The following is a 24047-nucleotide window of genomic DNA, read 5'->3' on the forward strand; positions in this document are numbered from 1 at the left end:
CCAAGCTGTGGTGGTTCTGCTGCTCATAGCAGTACCTGTTTCATCGTCTACTTTACAATATTTAATATTTTTTCTACTTACTAAATGATCTGATTTGTCTTTTTCTGGTTGTCTCTCTAGTAACTGACTTGGTTTTTCAAAATTTGCTCACCTTTTCCTACACATGCGTAGAGAAAAAGAACTTTAATAATGGAAGCATACATTTTCTCTTGGAGGTGCCATAAAGCCAAAGATTGCTTAAATTTCCTGCTGGTCAGACTAAAGCAGTGCTCTCCAACAGGGCAGCAGTGCTAAAGGCCAACTGAAGAGTGCAGTGTGCCTTTCCTACACATTGCCTGAAAATCCCCCCACTCCATGGTCATGCCTTCCAGCTTGAACAGAGAAAGGTTATTGAGCTTTGGCACAAAAGTCAGTTGGTGTAACAAGTGGGACAGCAGTTGATTTTCAAAAGATGTAATTTTATGTTTTCTTGATACAGTTTTAGTTAACTTTCAGCTTTTGAAATAATTATAAGAGTGTCAAACTATATATTGGAGCTTGCTTTGCAAGTAGTTTTACTTAAGTCAGAGCAATTCCAGGGAGTCAGATCCTGATCAGGCCTCTACTGAAAACAGACTGAAGACTCTGCAGCTGCAGAATTTAAAGCATTCAAAGTATCAGGGTCAGAAAAATGTGTATTGCTATTCACTGTTGTTGATACAATAAATGAATGCAATTAAGTTCCTGAATGTTAGAAACAGGGTTTTAAGTTAAACATTTTTCTTTTTGCTTAGATATTGAAAACAAACAACAAAAAATCAAGGCTTGTGACATACGGCATTTTTTTCCTGCCATTTAAAAAAATGAAAATTTACATTTATTTACATAGACACTTATCATGTTGTATTTTTTAATAATCACATACAACTTAATTTAAATTAGACTTTCATTTTCTAAATAATTTTTTTTGAGAAGCCAAAAGCAGACAAATAGTCAGGAAAAACACCTGGAAGATGAGCTTTACTGGTTAGAGGATTAAGGCAGAATTGAATTACTCCCTTTGTGAAATAACAGCCTTGGTTCTCTAAAAACACAGACTGCTGTTTGCTACTAATGGGTGCCTTGTGTGGCATTACAGCAAATTGCTTTCCTTGATGGCATAAACGGAATACACAGCAAACACGAGCACTTAGTTAAAATGTTAGCACATCCAGAGTCACTGAAGGAAAATAACTGTTTTCCAGAGCAAGGTTTTGGATTATCAGAACAGAAGGATTTCTGGTTTAGGGGACAAAAACAAGAAGCAGCCCCAGGTTTTCTCTGGCCATGCTGATGGCACAGTGGTTCTGCAGCAGGGCAAAGGGACAGAGGCTGGGACTAAGTGACAGTGGCAGGAGGAGCTGAACCCTTGGCAGGATCAGTGTGGTCCCAGTGGAAGTCCAGGCAGTCCAGCCTGTGCCTGGGCTTGGCTTTCCAGCTTTTCACAACTTGCTTCCTCACAAGGACAAATCTCTAGATGCTGTTAATAAAGATTTGTCAGCTGTTTCAAATAAGAAGGGCAAACCTTCACGAAGTCACAAAAAAATCTGTTTTGTTTACTGTGTATCTCAATATAAACAAATATATGCAAGGCTGTGCATGAAAAGGCTGTGCCTTTCATAAGCAAGGCTGTGCACCATAACAGCTTCTCAGATCCCAGGTTTTATTTATACACTATGTGACAAAACTCTGTAGCTGTCCTACTGCAACTGATTTAAGTAATAAGAGACCCAGAACATATTTGGAATCTTACAATGAAAAACAGAATGTATTTCGGCACCTGGAATGGGTTAAATGAGGCCCAAATAGTTCACCTCACCCTGCAAATTTGTTTGCTAATGGAAGTGACACAGATTAAAATTCTTTCACAGAATAAATCAGTATCACTCTGGCAGATATGAAAACAGTGCAACAATTTATCTAATAATCTGGGCCTGCAATTTATTCCACATATATGCAGTCCTCTGCCTTGATGGCCAGCAATAGAACAACCAAGACTTCTCAGTCCATCCATTCTGGACAGAATTCTGCAGCCAAGTGTGTTCCCATGCCATTGCCCACCCACAAATATTTACGTTGAAGTAAATATCTTAACCAAAATTGAGGGAATTCACCACTTTTCATTGAAAGACTGGAGTTAAAAGGCATCAGTGAAAACTGAAATAATTTTATTTACTTCTGCAGAAGACAATTAAAACTATCGTTTAGAAGTATGGGATAAATATTCTTTCCCAGACAGATTTACTACAAAACCAGTTTGGGGGTTTTGTGTCCAGACATCGGAAAGAGAAATGAACAGAGATGAACAGAATCAAGGCGCCATCGAGTGGTGAATCTTGTACTCACTCTGCTCGCTTCCCTCAAACTAACAGTGGTTATTGTTGTTTCATACCCCTGTGGTAAATTGAATAACATCCTTGTTATTTCTTTTTAAGAACAGAATGTTAAGATAATTTGTGTACTAATAACCCATCACAACTTTCTAAGTACTTTTACACTGGGGGGGATGAAACTCCAACAACATACTGTCTACATGTTGTTGAAACGCCTCAGTTTTAATTTGGAAAGCCACATAAAAAAAACAATCCATCTCCATTTTCGATGGAATAATTCATAAAGGATATAGCAGTATGTGTGGGTGATGGTTATTATCACTGCTTGGAGGGAGAGGGAAGCTGACTGTATTGCAGAATGGCAAGAACAGCAGCATAAGAGTTGAACTAGAAACCTCTAGGATTAAAAGCCTAAACTTTTTTAGTCTAAACTGAGACTGTATTGATCCTCACTCATCAACAGATTTTATACTTCATCCTTGGGAATGAATTTGTCCAGAAGATCTGAACTCTGCAAATTCTATGTCAGGTTCCATTGATGTAATATACTGACCAAGGATTGAAAAAGAGATATTCAAAGCTAAAAGCATTCATTGCTACAGTCTGAGTTTAGAAATTCAAACAATGGAGAGAGATTGTTGAGATAACATGCAGTCTACAAGGTACAGAGCACATACTAATATTATTGAATTATATATATATAAATGACTGTATCTCTGAAAAAAATTAATGATTCAGGTTCTACTAGAAATGGGAAAACAAAAGAAACGATGTTTGTATAAGACTTGTATATATAAATATATTGCTATATTTGCCTCTGGCAGTATGTTATTTATGTGTGATTATTGTAAAAGAGCAAGGATAAAATTTAATATAGCTTTCGTCACAGCCTGCTCTCCTACATAAACAACGTGTTGCTGGGTTATTGTGAAGAAAAAGCTTTCTGTGCAAAGACACACATTCAGTGCTGCAGAAATGCCACAGAACCCTGTGTGCTGCTGGTCTGCTGGACACAATGCAAACTCATAAACCATCTAACTATGAAGCTCCAATCATAAACACAAAGGGCTTTGAGCTTTCCTAGAAAAACACCTAATATTAAACTGATGTAACAAATTTTGAAATAATTATAGATATTAAGAAAACAGTTCCAAACTGTTGACAAAGCCACCTTCTATTTGACAGGCATATCTTGAGAGAATAGTGTTGGATTATGGTCACATTTGGGGGTTCTAGAAGGTTCTTCTGACACCCTGTGTAAATTACCCTGCCCTGAAACCAAGACATAGCAGCAGGGTTTGGTTTGCTGTGCCTGGCACACCACAAGGCTGAGCTGCCTTTGAGCCCTTGGGGACGTGACTGCTCTCAAATGATAAAAGCCTTTGTGCCTAAGCAATGGGATGGTAGTGACACCAGTGGCATCTGTGCTTTCAAGCCAATCCCCTTTGCTTTACTTGTTGATGAAATGCACAAGTGGAAGGTGTCTGGTATGACTGCACTGCCACAAAAGCAGCTCTAACATCACTGCTGCTCCTTGGGGACAGGCAGCAGTGTCAGCTGTTTGGGCAGGATATCGAGGTACTTGGATTCTGGATTGTTCTGGACATTCTACAGACATTGCAGGGGGAGCTGAAGCCTCACCTCTGCATCAGGAAAGCACAAAACTGCCAGATCAAGAGAAAACAACCGACTTGCTTCACAAGCCACAGTCAATTATCAAAGTCTGGCCATGAATCTTTCATATTGACTCAGTGCCCATAGTGCTGCTCTTAAATTTCCTTTTATTGCCACTTTGTATCTAGATAAAAAAACCTCTATGTCAGTTTTGTCTAACTTAAACAGCAAACAAACACAGTGTTCTCAGTTTTCCAGGGTGCTGCCAACCCATGCTATTCAATAAAAATTTTTTGCAAGCTTATGGAAAATCTGATGCTGAAACATTTCCCAAGAATGCGCCAACTCCATAGTCAGCAGCGATAAGTTAATAATATATAATAGCAAATAAAAATGGAAATCACAGAGTGTCTCTGTCCTGAAATCAATGTCAATACTGAAATTTTTAAGTAGCTACTGGACTGATACTCCTCAGTCAAGAAGAAATCATTTTATACGTTTTCTAGTGCATGTTATCTCAAGACTATATTCAGGGCAAACTAAACTGCTCACTGAATCAGATCTTAGGAACAGTTTGGCAGGTCTGAAGATGAGCAAAGAAAATGGAATAAGCTTATCTGAAGCCTCAAAACTCAGTAAAAGAACATTAGCACCAACATTCGACTATAGTGGAAGGCATTATAAATCTGATAAAGAAAGAAATTACAAGCTCCAAACTTGGATACCTGGGAGGATATAAACGGCTGCCTCCTGAACCACTTCTGTGGTTTAAGGCCTGCCCTTTTGCCACCAATCTTAATGGAAATGGAATCATGCCAGAATTGGAGCTGTGGCCTCCAGGAAATAAAACAAGAAGCAAGTGTTAATAAATCAGGAGCACTAACAGGTCAATCAGGATGGTTCTTGCTAAGTGATTACATGAATGACATGATAGCACTTATATAATGAATCAAATGTGCCCAAAGAAGCTGTAGCACAAGAGGTCAAGAACTGGAGTCTTTATATTACATGCAACACTTTGGTCTCACTCACAAGTTTTTTTCTCAGAGCTGCCTGTTTAAAGACATCTCCTTGTTATTAGCGTGTGGATATCACATACTATGGTCCTACCACAGCTGATACTTTAGATTTTCTCTTTAAACTAGATCCATATCAGATGCTGCTGAAAGTATTGCTGATTATCCCATTGCTGATTTTTAAGAGGGTGGTACTTGTGCTCACATCAAACTATTTTAAAAATAGTAAACCTTTCTACTGAAATTTGAAAACAGTCTGAAATCGGTTATCTTGTTGAGATGAAGACAGACACCCAGCACAAAAAAATCCAAACCCACATGGCTCGTGTTTGGCAGAATTGTGAGATGAAAAGGCAGGTCTGTAATGAAAGTGTCAGGCAATACTATTTTAGATGGCACCAAATACAAAACTTCCAATCCCTCCTTTACTACTGCAGTATCATGTTCCTCTGCCTGCACCACATACATGATTGTATTTGAAGGAACAACCATTTTTGGAAACAATCGTTTTATGCAGCATCAGGCTGCTACTGACAGGTGGCAAGTTTTGGAGGGGATGGGATTATATTTTTTCTAATCTAAACTCCAGCCTTTTGACAGTTCTTATTTCTTTACTGGCATTTAATTCCTCATTATTCTAGTCAGGTTAATGTTTGGTACGTGGGCCAGGATTGTATCCAAGGCTGGGATGTTTCCAAGAGAGTAAGAGACAGGCTGGGCACCTCAGCCTACAGCAGGAGACAAAGTGCATTCCACACCACTGCTGTGTCCCTGAGCCACCACGGAGTGAAATCCTAACAAGGGAGGCTTGAATTCAGATTTACAGCAGGGTTCGTCTCACAGCTCTGCCACCTACGTGTTAATAACACCTTTCCTTTAAACCCACCATGTTCCATCAATCTTCACTGTCTGCCAAGTTAAGGCTGCAGCGAGTTTTGCTTCAGTTCACTGCACTGCAGGTATTAACTCCTGGCAATCAGCAGCACAGCACATTAATTCCACATGTGAAATAAACACTTCACAATCCTGTAGAGCTGACCTGAAGAGGTAAGTGCCTCTGTTTCTCCCGAAAGCAAGGACCTTAGGAGAACAATACAGCCCTTCAGGCTGCAGGGTAGCTCACTCAGGGAATTGGTGAACCATCAAGAGCAGCTCAGCCAGCCCAGCCCCGAGGCACAGGGGAGCTGAGCCCCAGGTAAAACGCAGCCATCCCAGGAGGTGCCGCAGAACCCCATGAGGAGAACCAGCAGTGCCTGAAGCCTGCAGAAAGAATTTGTGTCCTGGGTAGATCAATCAGGGCAAAGAAACCCTGGACCCCAGGACTGAGCTGCCTGCTGCAGCAAGTAGCAGTACACATTATATTTATTACACATAATTGTTGAATGTAATATATATGGATTACATTCTACTTCTAGATTTTCTAATATATTCTATTATTATATTAATAATAAATTATGCTTATTATTTATTTTTAGGTATGGCTCTACCTGACAGCACTCCACAGCTAAATAGGAATTTTCATACATATGGGATATGCCACATAGATATGACTCTTATTTCCAGACCTCTAGTCTTTACTTGAGAGAAGAAGAAAATGGACTGGTATTTTATTGTTAAAACGCCAAGTAAAATTCATTTGGTACACTAAGGATAAACTATAGGGGTTTGTTATTGATATCCCAACCTGCTTTAATATTTTTCTCTGAAATAATGATACTGTATTTTTTTTTTACTTCAGTGCTATATCCTACTTCCAAAAAAGTAGGATAGAGCATTTTTTATTGCCAAAAAAATTCAAAACCTGCCAATAATTTTATAGCCAAAATGTCCTCTTTAATGCTTTGCATTGAGAACTTCCAAGAGATTTAGAAGTAGCTTTGCACCTACAGGAAATGTATCCTATTGGCAGTTCCTCTATCATACACTTGTAGACACACCTATATCACTTAGAGAAATGCTGGCTGTGCTACTAACAGAAAGGCAGTTTGGAATGGCCATTCACACTGCACTGAAAATGTTGTGTATGGCTTTATTCTGCTTTTTGAAGGAAGCCTGTGGTTGCACTTTTCTCATCTGCAGCAATCTCATCATTTCCCTGCATCATCCTGTCCTCTCCCCTTGCCCTGTCTGTGGTCTATCTGATATCTGGTAGCTATGGAAGCAAACCCAGATTGGTGCCCTTCCTCCAGAGTAAAGAAAATGCCAGATTTCTTCCAGGCCTGGGAGGAAAGAGCCAAATGCCCAGCCCAGGTGTGCTGCTCCAGGTAAGCTGCAGCAGGTGCTACTGCAGAGCCAAGCAGGCAGAGGTGAGAAAGGGGCACTGAGGAACTTCAGGGCAATGCCCACAAGGAACAGAGTTACCTCTCTTTCACTGCTCTGCAATAAAACACTGAGTTGGGCGGTTTTTGCCTGAAAAAATATCTTTCAGTAAACAAGCATAGGAATAGCTGTTGAGTTACACAAAAAACCTGAAGCACAGATTTTGTTCTCATGTAATCCCTGTACTGAAAGGCTTTTAGAGACATGCCATGGTTCCAGCTGTTTCGTGTGCAGCCCCTAGTGAAACAGTGGCCAGTGCAGGATATACAGGAAACCACATGAAAGGCAAACCAATACATAATATATTCCCTCTATATACCCATTTAATTTCCACCATGGATCATGGTTTGGACTCAGAACTCATATCCAGCTGGTAAACTTGCCTCTAACAGCTTGTGAGGGATATTTCTTATTTCGAATTTAATTGCTATTTTTCATTTCTTCTTTCCTCCTGTAAGGTCAGTCTTGGCTTATACCCTGTGCTTTTTTCTCTCCCCCTTAGCTTTTCTATTACTACAACCTCCCAGGAGAAGCTAATAGCAAAACAATTTCTTCCTTTCTCTGCTGTTATTTTCTTGACTAACAAGCTCTACACCTTTATCTTTCCCTTACCTTGCTGATCATCTTTAATTGCCCTGTAACAGTCTCATTTCTCTCTGGACAGGACTTCATTGAGTTTTTCAAGGAAAAACACACAGTGTGTGCTGTATATTCCCCACTACCTATATTCTCTATTACAGCCACTTTCCTCTACATCTCCTCTTTCAGTGTTCCACCTCAGCCATCTAAAATCATGAACTACACTCAAAATTCATAAATTTTACTCAAGTCATTCATTTTAGGCAGGGTTATCCAGAATCTGCATCCTCAAATTCTGTATTCAAACACTTTAAGTGTTATTTATTATATTGTAGAATCATCAGTGTAATGAATTCAAAGTGGAAAGCAAGACTTAAAGAAAGTCGAAAGTCTAAACTCATCCATAGCAGTGGACAATACTGTGCCCCTTTTCTTGCTCAGGCATTTCTCTTCTCACTTTCCATCAGACTTGTGGGGATTTTTAAAGATTTAATTATCTGTCTCTTCTCCCTCGGAGTGAAAATGACAAGAATTGCAGTAACTGTTCTGTCTCTCGCTTCTGTTTGTTTGTGTCCTTCAGACTGTAAACACTCTAGGCCGGTGTAATCCTTCTTGCAGTGTTGTGGGATAGAGGACAGAGAGCCCCTAATCCCGGGCTGAACACTTGTATCGAAAGAAGAATTCTCTTTAACTGGATCCCAATGAATAGAAATATCCTCCGTGTTATTCGTCTCTTTTATACAACGAAATGTGGGGGATGCAATTTTTAGAGACGGAACTTCAATCTGGCAGCAGGGGTAGGAGAAATTATCTCAAGAGTGGCTCCTCGTCCTCTGGTGCTTCCCAAACCCTCGCATTCCCCATGTTTCTATTAGGTGCTGTTTGAAGTTGCAGCAATTTTAGCTGGCAAAATGATTGAGAAAAGTGTCACATTGCCAGAGTCAGGGTCTGCAGGACCGCCCAGGCTGGCATGTTTGTCTTTGAGAGAGATTGGGGCACAGGGCTCCCTGCCAGGTCACCCCAGAGCGCTGTCACCACGCTCCTGTCCCCTCAGCATGTCACCATGGTGCACACCGAGAGGGCACCGAGGGGACAGCACCAGGCACACCTGGGCACACCTGGAGATCGTCACACATCCTCTCACTGAGGGGTCCAGGTCACACAGGGGACTCTGTCTGGGGACACTGAGAGGACACTGAGGGATACCGAGGGGACAGAGTTTGGGGCGCCTATACCACAGTATAGGAAAAGACATTCAGCTATTCGAGAGTGCCCAAAGGAGCCACGAGGATGGTGAAGGAGGGGATGCCGTGTGAGTGGTTTAGGACACTTGGTGTGTTCATCCTGCAGGGGACTCAGAGGAGAGCTCATAGCAATCTCCAGCATCCTCATGAGGGGGAGCGAGGGGCCAGTACCGATCTCTGCTCTGCAGTGACAGTGACAGGACCTGAGGGACCAGCGGAGAGCTGGGCCAGGAGAGGCTGAGTCTGGATATCAGGAAGAGAGGCTGGGCACTGAACAGGCTCCGTAGGGCAGCGGGCACAGGGCCTGGCAGGGGTCAGGAGCTGTTTGGAAACGCTCTCGGACACACGGATCAATGCTCGGGGTGTGCTGTGGGCTCCCGGGAACTGGGTACGCTCTGGGACACACGGAGCGATGTTTAGGGTGTGGTGTGAGTTCCCGGGAGCTGGGTACACTCTCGGACACACGGAGCGATGCTCGGAGAATGGTGCGCGGGGTCGGAGCTGGGTTCGATGGTCCCCATGGGGCCCCTCCCAGTCTGTGACCAGGGCTCTGAACCCCCTCCCCTCCTGAGGCAGCACGCACTGACTACAACTCCCACCCTGCCCTGCGCCGCCCGCCGCCGACTACATATCCCGGCATCCCGCGGGGGCGCCTCGCTCTCGCGAGACTGAGGACCGCCCCAGCTGTGCTGTCGCGAGAACGGCGGGCCCGGAAGCTCCACGTCGGAGGTCGGACCGAGCCCGGGCGGCGGCGAGCGGGGCCGGAGCGGCACCTGGGCACAGCGGGGCCATGGTGAGCGACAGGCGGGGTCCCGGGGGCGCCTCGCCCCCGCTGCGGGAGGGGGACCATCCCAGCCGGCCCCAGCGAGGCAGCGCAGCCCCGCAGTCGGCGGCCCGAGGGCAGGAGGGGCCGGGGCCGGGGCACTGGCCGAGGTGTCCCTCAGCCCCTCCGAGCGGCTGTCCCGGGCTCGGGGTGCGTGTCGCACTCGCCCCTCGGACCCGCCGGTCCCGGCCCTCGGGAGCTGCAGAGCCCAGCGCTTCCAGGGGTAAGCGCGGAATCAAAGGTAGCTGTGCTCGCCTTCCTGGTGTTTGTAGCATGAGAAATGAACCCGAATTCATCTCCACGTCCCATGTCATAGCTGTGGTACAGCTGCTACATGATAACCAGGTGGATTTTTCTCCTTGCAGTGTCTAACATCTGTAACCGCAGGTTTTATTAATACATGCAGTGTTCTTTGATCAGCCATTATCCACTGAGTTCTCTGAGGTAAAAGCAGCATTAAATGATCTCAAATGAGTGTCTGAATGCATCCATAATGCCTCAAATATATTAGAAAATCACTTTGCTAGACTTTGTGCCTTTTAAGTACTCTGGCTTTACATTGTTAGTGATGAAGGTGGAAGGTCAGAGCCTTCTTTGTAGGGGAAAGACTTAAACCTTTCCCTCCTCTTAGTTTCTACAAGACAGTGTTCCATTCTAAAACGCAGTTTTGGAATTGTGAATGGGAGAAAACTTATGATGGGCAAATGCTGTTATTCTCTATTGTAATAACTGGCTTTTCTTCCTGGTTTGTCAGGTGAAGTAGCAGGAAGATTAATTTTTTAACATTTGTATTAGGCACGTTCTCTCTCCTTTGCTTTCATAGTTCAGTGACACCAGGAAGATGTGCAGTGCATCTTTTTTGTTTTTTCTTTGATTCTGCTGGAGATACTTTTTCCAGTATGAAGAAATTCTGAATTCCACAGAATTAAACTAGACAAAGCAATTGCCATTAGTGGGGATGTGATGCTCCCTACAAAGCCAGATACGCAGATGGATAGAAAACAGCAGTAACCTTCTGTCTCCCTGAACAGCAGGATTGGCTCCTTTTATTCTAGGAGTCAACTGCAGCTTTCCTTTTCCCTTTTCTGTGCCAGTTTGCTGTTAAATCACTTGGCATTGGCCATTGTTCCCCCAGCCTCTCCGACTGGACATCAAGCGGAAGCTGACGGCGCGCTCTGACCGGGTGAAGAGCGTGGACCTGCATCCCACGGAGCCATGGATGCTGGCCAGCCTCTACAACGGCAGTGTGTGTGTGTGGAACCACGAAACACAGGTGATGCCTCTGGCTGGGCCTTGTTGGGAAGTGTTCATCACTGACAGATGTGTGTCTGGTGCTGGAAAATTGAATTTGTACAGAATCTTCAGTCACTGCTGCTGACTGACTGTGCTCTCCTGTGGCTGAGTACAAGAGTCACTATCAGTAGACAAGGAAGTGACATATTGGACACTGTAAAAAAGTAGAAAGAGCTGGTTTCAAAATTGGTATTTTCTCCAGTACTATGACTTAACTGTTTTTATTTTCAGACGCTGGTGAAGAATTTTGAAGTGTGTGACCTGCCTGTGAGAGCTGCCAAGTTCGTGGCCAGGAAGAACTGGGTTGTTACTGGAGCTGTAAGCTGTTCTCCTCTTGTGTTTCCTATGCAGCTGCACTTTCTCTGATTAATCTTCATGCCATTACTTTCTGCATCATGTAATAATCTGATCTGATATGAATTTGGAGAGGAGAAGGGAATACTTCACTTACAGAAGTTTTCTCCTTTAAGGATACTTAAAAGCTTAAACTTTTCATTTCAAGAGAGCAGCCCACTAAGGTGACTGACTCTGCAGGTAATGCCAGGTGGATGGAGTTCAGCTTTTACTGCCAGCACACAATTCTGACTCAGTATCATAGGTGCTGCTTTAACTAAGATTAAACTATTGACAGTCCTAGGGAAGATGAAGTAGAAATTGCTAATTGCTTTCTACTTTTGTTTTTGGTTATATTAAAAATACTATTTTTTAGTATTGCTCGCTACTAGAAAAAAATGTCTGCTTTTATTCAGTGAATCTACCTTGAGAGGAATAGTTGTATTCTGATCTTGGTAACACGTTTTTCTTTATGGAGTGAATATTTTTTGGCTAAATTAAGGTAATGCCTAAATACTTTTGTCTCAACTTTCATTTCCTAGTCTTCTGCCCTGTGCACAGAGTAAAAAATTATTTTCATTTATATTTATATTCACCTTATGCTGCCATGACTCATACTTTTAAAAATGAATATTTGGTTGAAGTTTTTTTCCTTACATAAATTACTTGGAACAGCAATGTGTAATTTATAGCCTTCTGAATCCAAGTATAATTTGTATCCCCTAGCAAGCAAAATTCCTTAAACATTTTATTGTCTTCAGTGGTGGAATGTTTTTTTCCTAGCTCCCCTGCACTGCATAGAAGGTGCACTGCACAAGAGACTTTATTTTCATGTGGCTTTTTGTCTCTTTCCCAGGATGACATGCAGATCAGAGTTTTTAATTACAACACACTGGAAAGAGTCCACATGTTTGAGGCCCACTCCGACTACATCCGGTGCATTGCAGTGCACCCCACGCAGCCCTTCATCCTCACGAGCAGTGGTGAGAGTCCTGGCAGATGTTTTCATGTTCTGCTGTTTTCAGGCTCCTGTTTTTTGTGCAGTGAGGGCTTGCAGATCTTCTTGGGAAGAGTCAGGGTTCCTTGAGCAAGTAGCCAATGTGACATTGTTGTTTCTTGGTAGATGCATTCCTGGTTTTTTAATGGAATATCAGCTGCACTTCAGTTTTAAAATATAATGGCTTTTGTTCTTGTCAGAGAAGAGCAAAGAGCCTTCTGTCTTAGTATCTGCCAGAGAAAACATTTGTATATGTGCTAACTAGTGTGGCAAGCACTCAAATAACAGTTCAGGTTGTGTTTTTTTAAAATTTCATCATGGTTTGTGGTAAGATTTTAGCTGGGAATCTGACTTGAAAGCAACAGACAGCTTTCATCTCCCTGTGGTCCTTCTGCAAGGACTGGTAATGCTATAGATGCAAATAGATTATTAGCAGTGCCTCCTTTCCAGCCTGTAACATGAAGTTCTGGAGGATTATGCAGTTTAAGGAGGTAGTTATCACCCACTGAAGCTTGGTTGATTGTTGTTTGTGGTTTTTTTCCAGATGACATGCTGATCAAACTCTGGGACTGGGATAAGAAATGGTCTTGTTCTCAGGTGTTTGAAGGACACACTCATTATGTCATGCAGATTGTCATAAACCCAAAAGACAATAACCAGTTTGCCAGTGCCTCTTTGGATAGGACAATTAAGGTACAGAAACTCTATTTGGGTTTTTTTAGTCATTAAGTGATGGTCAGTGTGCACAAACCAATAATCTTGTATGGATGATGGGTCTATATTCTTAATAGCAGGTGCAGTAACAGATTTTTGACTGAACAAAGACCTGGACATTCGTCCAGGCACCTGCTAAGCAATTCAGTAAATTTACCAGATTACCTGTTGTCTCTAATCATTGGAGACTAGTTCTTTACAGTCTTTTAGGTGCTGTATCTCCATTTGGACTACATAGAAATATGGGAGAGGAGCACTGGTTTTACTGTCAATGAGTGATTTGGGAGTATTCAAACTGTGTAGTGGATAAAGACTTAAACCGTGCATTAAAAAGAAAAAACTAAACCCTGGTAAAGGTGTCTCTCCTGTTACTTTGATGTCCTTGACTATCTGTGCCTGGAATTGTTTCCAGAAACACCTTCAGCCTTCTCATGGTTTCATTTGCTGTGCTGCTGTTACTAAATATCTGTGACTACAGATTTGCAGCCACTGTGCAGTGACACCTCCTCAGGTTTCTTGTACATTATCAGTATGTTGGCTGTAAAAAGCCAGCACTGATTTCTTATGGCCATGCATGTTGAGATCAGGTGCACATGAATGCTGATTTGATGTGATAAACATGAGAAAACATTAGTATATCTACACTTGACTTGCTTCGTTTTGTATCCTCATTTAACATGAGATTGGATATTCTTTAGTGTAACTGGAAAACGTAAAAATCAGGACACGGTTGGAGGAAACTCATGTATAATAACAATTAGTTACTAGCTAGTTTTATAAAACAGATATTACTTCTTAAAAGCAGTACTTCATATGGTTTCATGTCCTTAAAAAAAGGTTTAAAGCAACCAATTCCATTGTTTAGAGGCACAAGCAGAGCATGGGTGCTTCAGCATGTTTTTTGTGTTTATTGGGAGAAGGACTGGTAGTTTACTGAGCAGTTGTTGAGGTTTTTCACCCAAGAAAACAACTATGTCTTTGGAATTCTGTGTTATTTCTCTTCGGACTTGTGAAGTACTTCTGCAAACCTGTTGTGTTTGCCAAGGGTGACCTGGGCACAGAAGATCGCTGAGTACAGGTGGTTGTGTTTTGTTGGTCAGGTGTGGCAGCTTGGCTCATCCTCTCCCAACTTCACCTTGGAAGGCCACGAGAAAGGAGTGAACTGCATTGACTATTACAGTGGTGGGGACAAGCCATACCTCATTTCTGGGGCAGATGACCGTCTGGTGAAGATCTGGGACTATCAGGTGTGTGCTCAGCTCTTCAGGAGCCTTTGTGTGCAGGCTGCCACGTTTGGTATAAAGTTTCTGTTGTTAGATTTTTTTCTCCTGTGACAAATTGATTCCCTGCCTGTTAGGCTTCATGTTTGTGGATTGAGCTGTTCCTCTTCTATGTTCAAGTGTAAATGTTGCTCATGTATCAACTCTTCCCATCCTTCCCACCTCTCTTTTCTTTTTTCATTCTTTATAGCTTCCCCCCATCCTGTTTCATCCTGTGCACATTGGCACAGTCCCATGTGTTGCATGCACACACATGCAGTGCTTCTACCCCCAAACAGGGCAGGAGTGGTGGGGTGCCCTGCCTGAATGCTGCTCAGGAAAGAGATCAGTTCTGGTGCTGGAGCCTAGGACTCCTGAGTTCTTCCTGCATACAAGTGTCTGAATGGCCAGAAGGACAAGACAGAAATTGTTAGGTGGTACTTTCTGGTCATTAAAATTTACTCCCCCAGGGTAAATCCAAACCCAGAAATTGAAGCTGGCACTGTTAATTTAAGCATTCAGTGCAGTCATGAGTATTACACAGCAGTGCTTGAGATTTTGCCACCATGTGCAGCTGGAGACACTATACGTGCTCCAGTCTTAGTTCCCTCAAGCAGAGTAGCCTCTCTTTGACAACTGTGTGAATGAACATTCTTGCCAAAGACCTAAATTAGATCTGTTTCCACCTGTAATGCAATGTTTGGTTATGATTTGTTTTGCAGTGAACTCAGCTTTCTATCTTGCTTTAATCTGCCGTGCTATGCAGCTCTGAGAAAACATATTTTCTAGCCATAAACATCTGAAAATAGAGGGAAATGCCTCTCTCAAGGGAAATAAATATTTTCTTCTGGGCAGGAGGTGCAACTCAACACAATCACAGTTTTTAATAGCTTAGTGCTGTTGTTTGAACACCTTGCAAATGTAAGAAATCTAGAGAATTTTCAGCTCTATTTTGGATTTGGGGGAGATTTTTTTTTAAGAAATAAGGGTTAAAATGTGGCATTGTGTTCTCTCTTTCCTTCAGAATAAAACCTGTGTCCAGACACTGGAAGGCCACGCTCAGAACGTGTCATGTGTCAGCTTCCATCCGGAGCTGCCCATCATCATCACTGGCTCTGAAGATGGTAACTTTGGGTTTTCTGGTGTAGAAAGGACAGGAAAAGAATGGAGGGGAGGGCTCTTGTGGTGGTGTGGCTGCAGCCCTGCTCCCTCACACTGAGATGAAAGGGTCCATCTCCCTGATTTTCCCCAGGCACGGTGCGGATCTGGCACTCCAGCACTTACCGCCTGGAGAGCACCCTCAACTACGGCATGGAGAGGGTGTGGTGTGTGGCCAGCCTGAGAGGCTCCAACAACGTGGCTTTGGGATATGATGAGGGCAGCATTATTGTTAAGGTACAGTTCATGGTGTGAAGTGAGACACTGTGATTCATCACTGTCCTGTGTGGTTTCTGATTCTGGGACGGTATGTAAAATAGTGAAAATTTGGCTTTTTAGTTGTTTTTTTGATAGAGATTGGCTATTTCACTTGATATTTTCAACTGAAAAGAAAATCAACAATGTATTTCTTCCCTAGGCTAACTTCTTACTTACTTTCTAGCTTGGTCGTGAAGAACCTGCCATGTCCATGGATGCAAATGGAAAAATTATTTGGGCTAAACATTCTGAAGTCCAACAGGCAAACTTGAAAGCGATGGGAGATGCTGAAATCAAAGATGGCGAGAGATTGCCACTGGCTGTGAAGGATATGGGCAGCTGTGAAATCTATCCCCAGACAATCCAGCACAACCCTAATGGAAGGTAACACATTCCTTTATCACTTCTCTTGAACTGGTTGGGGTTTTTTGTTAGCAGGCTCAAATAAAAGGGATCCAAGGTACAAGAGCTGCTCAGTGGAGACCAGAAGGAGCATGATTCAGGAAGGAAATGGAGTTCCATGACATTTTAGGCATATATAAAGCTCATATTCTGTGTTTCAGTGATTATTCTGGGCATGGGAGCCGTTACCTTTACGGATCATATGCCTTCTTGCTGCTGTCTGTCGACCTGATCACAGATCAGTGACAGGCGTCTCTCTGTCCTGCCCCAGGTTCGTGGTGGTGTGTGGTGATGGTGAATACATCATCTACACAGCCATGGCTCTGAGGAACAAGAGCTTTGGTTCTGCACAGGAGTTCGTGTGGGCACATGACTCTTCTGAGTAAGTCTTGCAAGTTTTTTCCTTTGTATTACATTGGTTGCTGCTACTTTAGTTTAGTTTTCAGGCCATTTTCAGACCAAAACATGCATGTAAAATGAACTTTCAGTAGTTGTCCTGCTTGAAAAGTTTGGATTTTTATCACTCTGCCAGTTTCAGAAGATAACTCAAAACATAGTTTTTTTTGTAGCAGCTCATGGTTATTTAATTTACTACTTTGGAAGCTGAATAATTGTTTTGTTTATTTACAATTTAATCTCTATTTAGATATGCAATCAGGGAGAGCAACAGTGTTGTAAAGATATTTAAGAATTTCAAAGAGAAGAAGTCGTTCAAGCCTGATTTTGGAGCAGAAGGTAAGTACTTTAAAAACAGTTACGTTGGTGTGGTTTTTGCACAACAGGGATTTCTTCCACCTTTATTTTCTTGCAGGCATCTATGGTGGCTTTCTGCTGGGGGTCAGATCTGTTAATGGCCTGGCATTCTACGACTGGGAGAACACGGAGCTGATTCGCAGGATTGAAATCCAGCCCAAACATGTAAGGGTCTGCATGGAACTGAAAGTATTTACCTATCTGGCTTTACTGATTTCTGGTTTTTTTACTAAACTGATTTTCTTGCATGAAGCCAAGCTGTCAGTAATAAAGTAATTTAAGTTGATGTCAGCCATGTAGCAGAAAGGGCAGAAAAATTCCTGTATGTGTTGGCTTCTCAGTCCTAAAGCTTCTAGAGGTGGTGTGTTTTACCCTTCATTCCCACGTGGTCCATAACCTGGGGTGTGTAACACTGTGCCACTGTTGATTCTGCTGTCACAGATTTTCTGGTCTGACTCGGGTGAGCTTGTGTGCATTGCTACAGAAGAGTCGTTCTTCATTCTCAAGTACCTGTCAGAAAAAGTGGCAGCAGCCCAAGAAACACATGAAGGTGTCACTGAAGATGGAATTGAAGATGCCTTTGAGGTACCTTCTATTTAAAAAGTGGAATAAGATTAGAGATGGTAGAAGCAAGAGAGTGCAGCAAACTGAGTCCTTAACATAGTCCAATTTAAATGTCAGTTTCCAAATAATTTTCACTATCACACATCGTGCATCTGCCTGAGGAATACTTGATCATTTTTTGGGATTCCTGATGTCTGAATCTCCCAGCATTAGAGATCTTGATGCCTGCATTTCTCTTCATCTGTTTGCTGTTATCAGAGAGTTATAGAGATTATTTTTAAAACACACTTTTGGGTCATTGCCTAGGTTTTTTTTCTATAATTTTCAAGTTTTGAAATGTTATTCAAGTTTGAAAAGTGAAAAAACCTCATGTGGTGAAATGTCAGAAATCAGAATTTCAGAAGAAAAGTTGCCTTTGATTGTCTTGCTTAATGCTTAGTTTGGTGCTTGTTTCCTAGGTTCATAATTGGCTTCATTAAGAATTAGGGTAGCATGCATATAAAACTGAATTATCATTTATGTACTTTTAATCTATATATAAACTTGTATTTGCAACTTGCCCAACTATTTAAGTGTGGAATATAGAATTATATTTTAAATTGCAATAGTCTTTCTGCTACCTAGAAGTACCTTTTTATGTACCTAATATCTAATTTGCTTTGCAGGTTCTTGGTGAGATCCAGGAGATTGTGAAAACAGGTCTGTGGGTCGGTGACTGCTTTATTTACACCAGTTCTGTGAACAGACTCAACTACTATGTTGGAGGAGAGATTGTCACCATTGCCCACCTGGACAGGTGAGTTGCTGCTTTAGTTGAAGTGTTCAAGGATCTCTCAGTGAGAGCAGGGGGTTCAGGGTGAATGCTGGCAGCTGCTGCTGTGCCCTGCTGTAGCCCCAGAGGTGGGAACGAGGTGGGTGTTGTGAAGCAGCAGTGCAGGTCTGAGGATGAGCAGTGCTGTGTGAAAGAATACATCCAGGAAAAGCTGAGTATTTGATGGGAGTATTCTTGCTACCATAAGAACTACTGGAATGGTTTCTTACAGACTGTTTGTGTGGATCTGTTGCAGCTGAGTGCTCTTTGTTTTGTTTCAGAACAATGTATCTGCTGGGGTACATCCCCAAGGACAACAGGCTGTATTTGGGTGATAAAGAGCTAAACATTGTTAGTTACTCTCTGCTGGTCTCGGTGCTCGAGTATCAGACTGCTGTGATGAGGAGAGATTTCGGCATGGCTGACAAAGTTCTTCCCACAATCCCAAAAGAACAGAGAACCAGGGTCGCACATTTTCTTGAAAAACAGGTAAAAAAGCTACTTTTTAGTTATGCAACTAAATAAATCAGTTTATTCACATTCTTAATTGAGTTTGCTAAGCAAAACCCAGTGATACTATCTGTGAGCATTAACTCTGGTTAATTATGTTTGTTCGAGAACACTGAAACCTTGTTAAAGTATTTAGGACTATGTTTGACCTGACAGGTCCCAGCTTCACTGTCAGATTTTTATTTTAGGGCTTCAAACAACAAGCTCTTGCAGTATCTACAGATCCAGAGCATCGTTTTGAACTTGCTCTTCAACTTGGAGAATTAAAAATAGCCTATCAGCTTGCAGTGGAAGCAGAGGTAATTATATAAATTTGGGTGATTCATCTTGAATTCTGAGTACTAGCAGGAGTCTGAGAGGCCTTGTAAGAAAAGGCAGTGGTATGTGGGGATGCAATACAACTCCCTAAACACAACTCCAGCTCCTTTTATGAAGAAGTTCTTCTGTCTGTAATTCAAAGGAATCTAACGTGGGATGGGGACAAAGAATGGTGTCTGCTCAGAAAGCTACAGGAACTCCTGGAGAATAGAAAATTTGAGTCCAGAACCAAGCCTTAATCTCCAGTACTTAACAGTGAGAGGAAGGACAGGGCTGAAGCCTTCAGGCCTTTGTTCCAGCCTTGGCAAAGTTAGACTGCTGCACTAAAAAAAACTCACTGAAGTGATTTGTTCCATCATTATTATGCAGAGACTCGATCTCATTGTTCCTGCTGTAAAATAATCAAGCTTTTTAGAAGGAATGTTAACTTAGTTACAGGCATAAATGCCTTTCAGCGTTCTGAGGGTTAACTTGGGAGCTTTAAGAGATTGTTACAGTTAAATTTCCAGTTATGCCTGCCTCCCCCCTCGATGTTTACTGAGAAGCTGTTTATTTTATGTAATGTTACAGCTGGGTAGGGATCTCTTAACACTCACTGTGTCATGCTGGGAAGCTGCAGTAATCACAGTACCTCAAAGGGAAGACAAGTGTAGTCGTGGGATACAGCACCTTTACAAGTCACCTTATATTTTCATACTGAGTGCTCTGAAAACCTTTAAATGCTATTCAGAAATGTGAGTGGTTTGGTTTTTTGTTTCCCTCCCTCTCCTCTTTGTACAAAATCAGTCAGAACAGAAGTGGAAGCAGCTTGCAGAGCTTGCCATCAGTAAATGCCAGTTTGGCTTAGCCCAGGAGTGTCTCCACCATGCCCAGGACTATGGAGGGCTGCTGCTCCTGGCCACAGCTTCAGGGAACGCCAGCATGGTGAACAAGTTGGCTGAAGGTGCAGAAAAGGATGGCAAGAATAATGTGGCATTTATGAGCTACTTCCTGCAGGGAAAGTAAGTAGCAAATGAATTTCTGATTGCTTGTTCTGCTTTCTCAAGTGCCAAGACCCTCAGGTTCTTCAGGTGGTTAACTACAGCTAACTGAAAACTTCATGGAGAAAGATGGGCATAGGTCCTTCTCAGAAAAGCTCATTCCATGATGGCTGCTAGATTTAAAATCTGAAATGAAAGCACCTTAAAGTAATGGAAGAGAATAAACAGCTTTTCGAATACAAGAAATTGGCTTTATTACGTTTACTGGTTAAAATCACATTTTGAAATCTTTTAGGCTTGATTCATGCTTGGAACTCCTGATCAAAACTGGGCGTCTCCCTGAAGCTGCCTTCCTTGCACGGACATATTTGCCAAGCCAAGTTTCAAGGTAACTTCTAAGGATATGCAGAGCATGAGTTGTGTTGTCTGAATGAGCTGTCTGTAACAAATCTGCTTTGCATCTCCAGGGTTGTTAAACTCTGGCGGGAGAACCTCTCTAAAGTTAATCAAAAAGCTGCTGAGTCCCTTGCTGATCCTACAGAATACGAAAATCTTTTCCCTGGATTAAAGGAAGCTTTTGTTGCTGAAGAGTACGTTAAGCAAAGTCTTGCTGACTTGAGGCCAGCCAGGGAATACCCCCTTGTCACTGTAAGTAGAAGGTTTTACTGTCTCTAGAAGAGAAACGTTTGGTGCTGTGTAAAATCAGCTCTAAGCAACTCAGTGCAACACTTTAATGTGTCTGGGTTTTTTTACTTGTAGCCAAATGAAGAAAGAAACTTACTTGAAGAAGCAAAAGGATTTGAGCCCTCTGGAATAACATCTCAGGTCAGTGAGTGATCAATCTAAGGGAGAACTTTGCTATTTTACAGTAACATCTACCTTGGAGAATTATTTCACCAGTAATGGACAAATTGTTGCTTTCATTACCTTGACTGTAAGTGCTGCAGTTGGTTTCATGTTCTTTTGCCTCAGATTCTTTTTAGTCTATATCTGTATCTGCTAACAGCTTCTTGACTGTGAAATTATTTGTGTGCTTCCTTACCTTGGGTCACCCTTCATAGTGTGAGTAATTGTAGTCTTTCCATTGAATTCATCCTGCAGAAAAACAACTCCAGTTGCATTTACAAACACTGCCTTGACTGCAGCTGGTTCCTAAAAGCTCAGCAGCTGGAAATGCAAACTCTTGCCTATTACAGCAATGACAAATACCATGTGTTCTTTGCTGCTGTGCTTCATGGTTATAGAATAACACTGCTCCATAACTAACCTACCAGGAATCTTACTCAGGTCCTTAAACATAGGTTCTAATCGATACCTGAAGCAAAAAATTCATTTTTTTACCACCTCAGGTGTCCAATTCTTAAGCAGGAAATAGGAAAAGTGTAAGGTATAAGCATACAGATTGAAACAAACACTTAAAGCTTTTCAGAGCCTTAGAAGATGACAACTTCTAATTTTGCTCAAGTAAAATACACTTTACATTTGTATGTGAAAATCGTAATGCAAGGATTTCTTAAAGGCAGTGATGCTGGCACAACTCTGAGGCTGTAAACATCTAAAATCCAAACTGCACGGGAAACTGAAAGAGACACAGAAAAGCTACAACTCTCCATTGTCTGTATATTTTTCCTCATAGGAGGTGCACTACAAAGCATAGTTTTGAACATCCCTGACACAGCAGAGAAGTTAGGTTACTTTCAAGCTTCTGTAGTGACTCTGCCTCTTGTTACTATTAAAGCAAAATCAAAGTTGTCTGCACATTGTCAAGGCTACCTATGGAAGCAAATGAGAACTAGCTTGCCCCAGAAGCTGAAAACAAGACCTCAGCATACCTTTGCATTCAGCTCATGATTGCAGAGAAGCCCCAAACCCCAGATGTCTCTTACAACTGAGGCTGAATATAGCACATTTTGTAGGAGATTGACTGTATTTAATTATAGAATTAATCTATTGAATGATACCATTGCATCAATAATAGTACTGACTGATGAATTATCTTAATATAAAACTTGTGCAGCAGTGAAGCAAGAAGGTGAAATGTTAAACTATTATAGGGTTTGGGACACATTTGGGACACAAAGCCCAGCAACTACTAAATTTGCTGTCAATCTCAACTAACTTAGTCTCTCCCACTGAGGATGTTGAAAATCACTAACAGCACTTCAGTATTTAAAATTAACTGTTAATTTCTGAAGGTTCTCATTTTATCAGTTCCATCATCAAACGCTTCAAATATACTGGGGCGGGAAATATTCTCCAGTGGACTGAGGACTAGAATGCTTTCTGACAGTGAAGATGTGGCTCAAGAGTAACTGAGGGAAGCTGAAAGAGAACCACTGGGAAAGGGGCATTCGAGGTCTGCTGTTATTTACTTGCTTTTGTGGAAAGAATTTAAATTAAAAAAAACTAAAGGAATTTTTTTGCCATTAGAAGAAGGCTGAAGAACCAGTTCCCTCTCCTAAACAAGAAGTGATGAAGACAGTTGTGCAGAATTCTGATAACCTTCCAGCAAGAGATCAAAAGGTACCCAAACAGTTTTATGAGGGGAAGTATAAGCACTCGATTATTAAAGACTTTAATGAGTGCAATTGAACCAAGCTACAGCAAACCTGACTCTGGCAGTCTCAGAACAGTGCCCAGAGCCCTGCCCTGTGTGTGCAGACACTGCACACAGTAACAGACCTGTTCAGCAGGGGGGTGATGAGGGGCAGTTCAAACCCAGCTGCTCAGAACATGGTAAAAAGCTGCAGTGCTGCAAGAGGCTTCCTTTAGCTGTGTTCCTCATGAGGCCTTGGCTGGGGTTTGCAGGGTGCACATCCATTCTACAGAGCCATCCATCCTATAATCTGCCTCACAGGTAACCATAGTGGTATCACTCTCATCCTGTCTTTTTCTCCCTAGACACTGCTGGACTTAGAAGATGACTTAGATAACTTGGATCTGGAGGATATCGATACCACAGATATCAATCTGGATGAAGAGATCTTAGATGAGTGAACTTCCTTTTTTAGATGACCAAATCTAATAATTTGACCAAATAATTTGGTCAAAACCCAGAGGAATGAAGTTGTGTGGACTATGTGCTCCAAGTTATTTTGATTTTTTTTTTTATCACAAGTGGACCATGTACATGTATAAGGAAGTATAGAGCCAGCAACTGTACAAAGATAATCAGCTTCCAGTATGTTGAAATTCAAGATGTAGGCTTGCTCCAGAACACACTAAAAATGTTTTCATTTATCAAGCGATTCAATAAATCCCTTTAAACATTCTGCTCCTCAGTTCTCCATTTACTAGTAATATTTACTAAGAACAGTATAATTCTAAGCATAACCCATCTTCCATAGTGTATATTCCAAGTATGTGAAACAGGAGCACAGTAGCTGAAAAACAGTATTTTTAACCTGACTATTCTCAGCACCTACACTGAGGTATGTGGCTGTTTTCACTCTGCTGCCATCTAGCACTGGTAACCATCAGTATCAGCTCAGTTACTCTTTCAGACACCACTTCTAGCTAAAAGCTCCAACAGAGCTGTGATACAGCTTAAGGGTTAGAAGTGGTGTTTGTTACACCCTGTCCTAAATGGAGCTGTCCAGACCCTGCACTTACCTCAATAACTGAAATGAACTGTGGACAACTCAGATTCAAGATTTTGCAATAAAAAAATTGAACTCAGAGTACAAAAGCCATGATGGCTGCTTATGTTAACTTACAGAACTTTTCAAAATAAACTGCTGTAGTGATTGAC

General features: G+C 42.0%; 1 protein-coding gene across 1 annotated transcript; it reads left to right on the top strand.

Annotated features, from left to right (window-relative positions):
• The first annotated feature begins 9817 nt into the window (after positions 1-9817).
• On the top strand, positions 9818-23570 carry COPB2 (coat protein complex I subunit beta 2). The gene is made up of 22 exons (XM_014870258.2): positions 9818-9916; positions 11082-11219; positions 11471-11557; positions 12429-12555; positions 13114-13262; positions 14384-14530; positions 15567-15666; positions 15795-15937; positions 16143-16342; positions 16632-16742; positions 17007-17095; positions 17172-17278; positions 17555-17698; positions 18343-18473; positions 18770-18977; positions 19187-19297; positions 20103-20317; positions 20592-20684; positions 20764-20944; positions 21056-21121; positions 22727-22819; positions 23198-23570. Exons 1-22 carry the CDS (start codon positions 9914-9916, stop codon positions 23291-23293), a joined length of 2739 nt encoding a protein of 912 aa, XP_014725744.2. The 5' UTR covers positions 9818-9913; the 3' UTR covers positions 23294-23570.
• Positions 23571-24047: the final 477 nt, after the last annotated feature.

The sequence above is a fragment of the Sturnus vulgaris genome, chromosome 10 (genome assembly GCF_052056855.1).
Source record: "Sturnus vulgaris isolate bStuVul1 chromosome 10, bStuVul1.hap1, whole genome shotgun sequence".
NCBI classification, from domain to species: Eukaryota; Metazoa; Chordata; class Aves; order Passeriformes; family Sturnidae; genus Sturnus; species Sturnus vulgaris.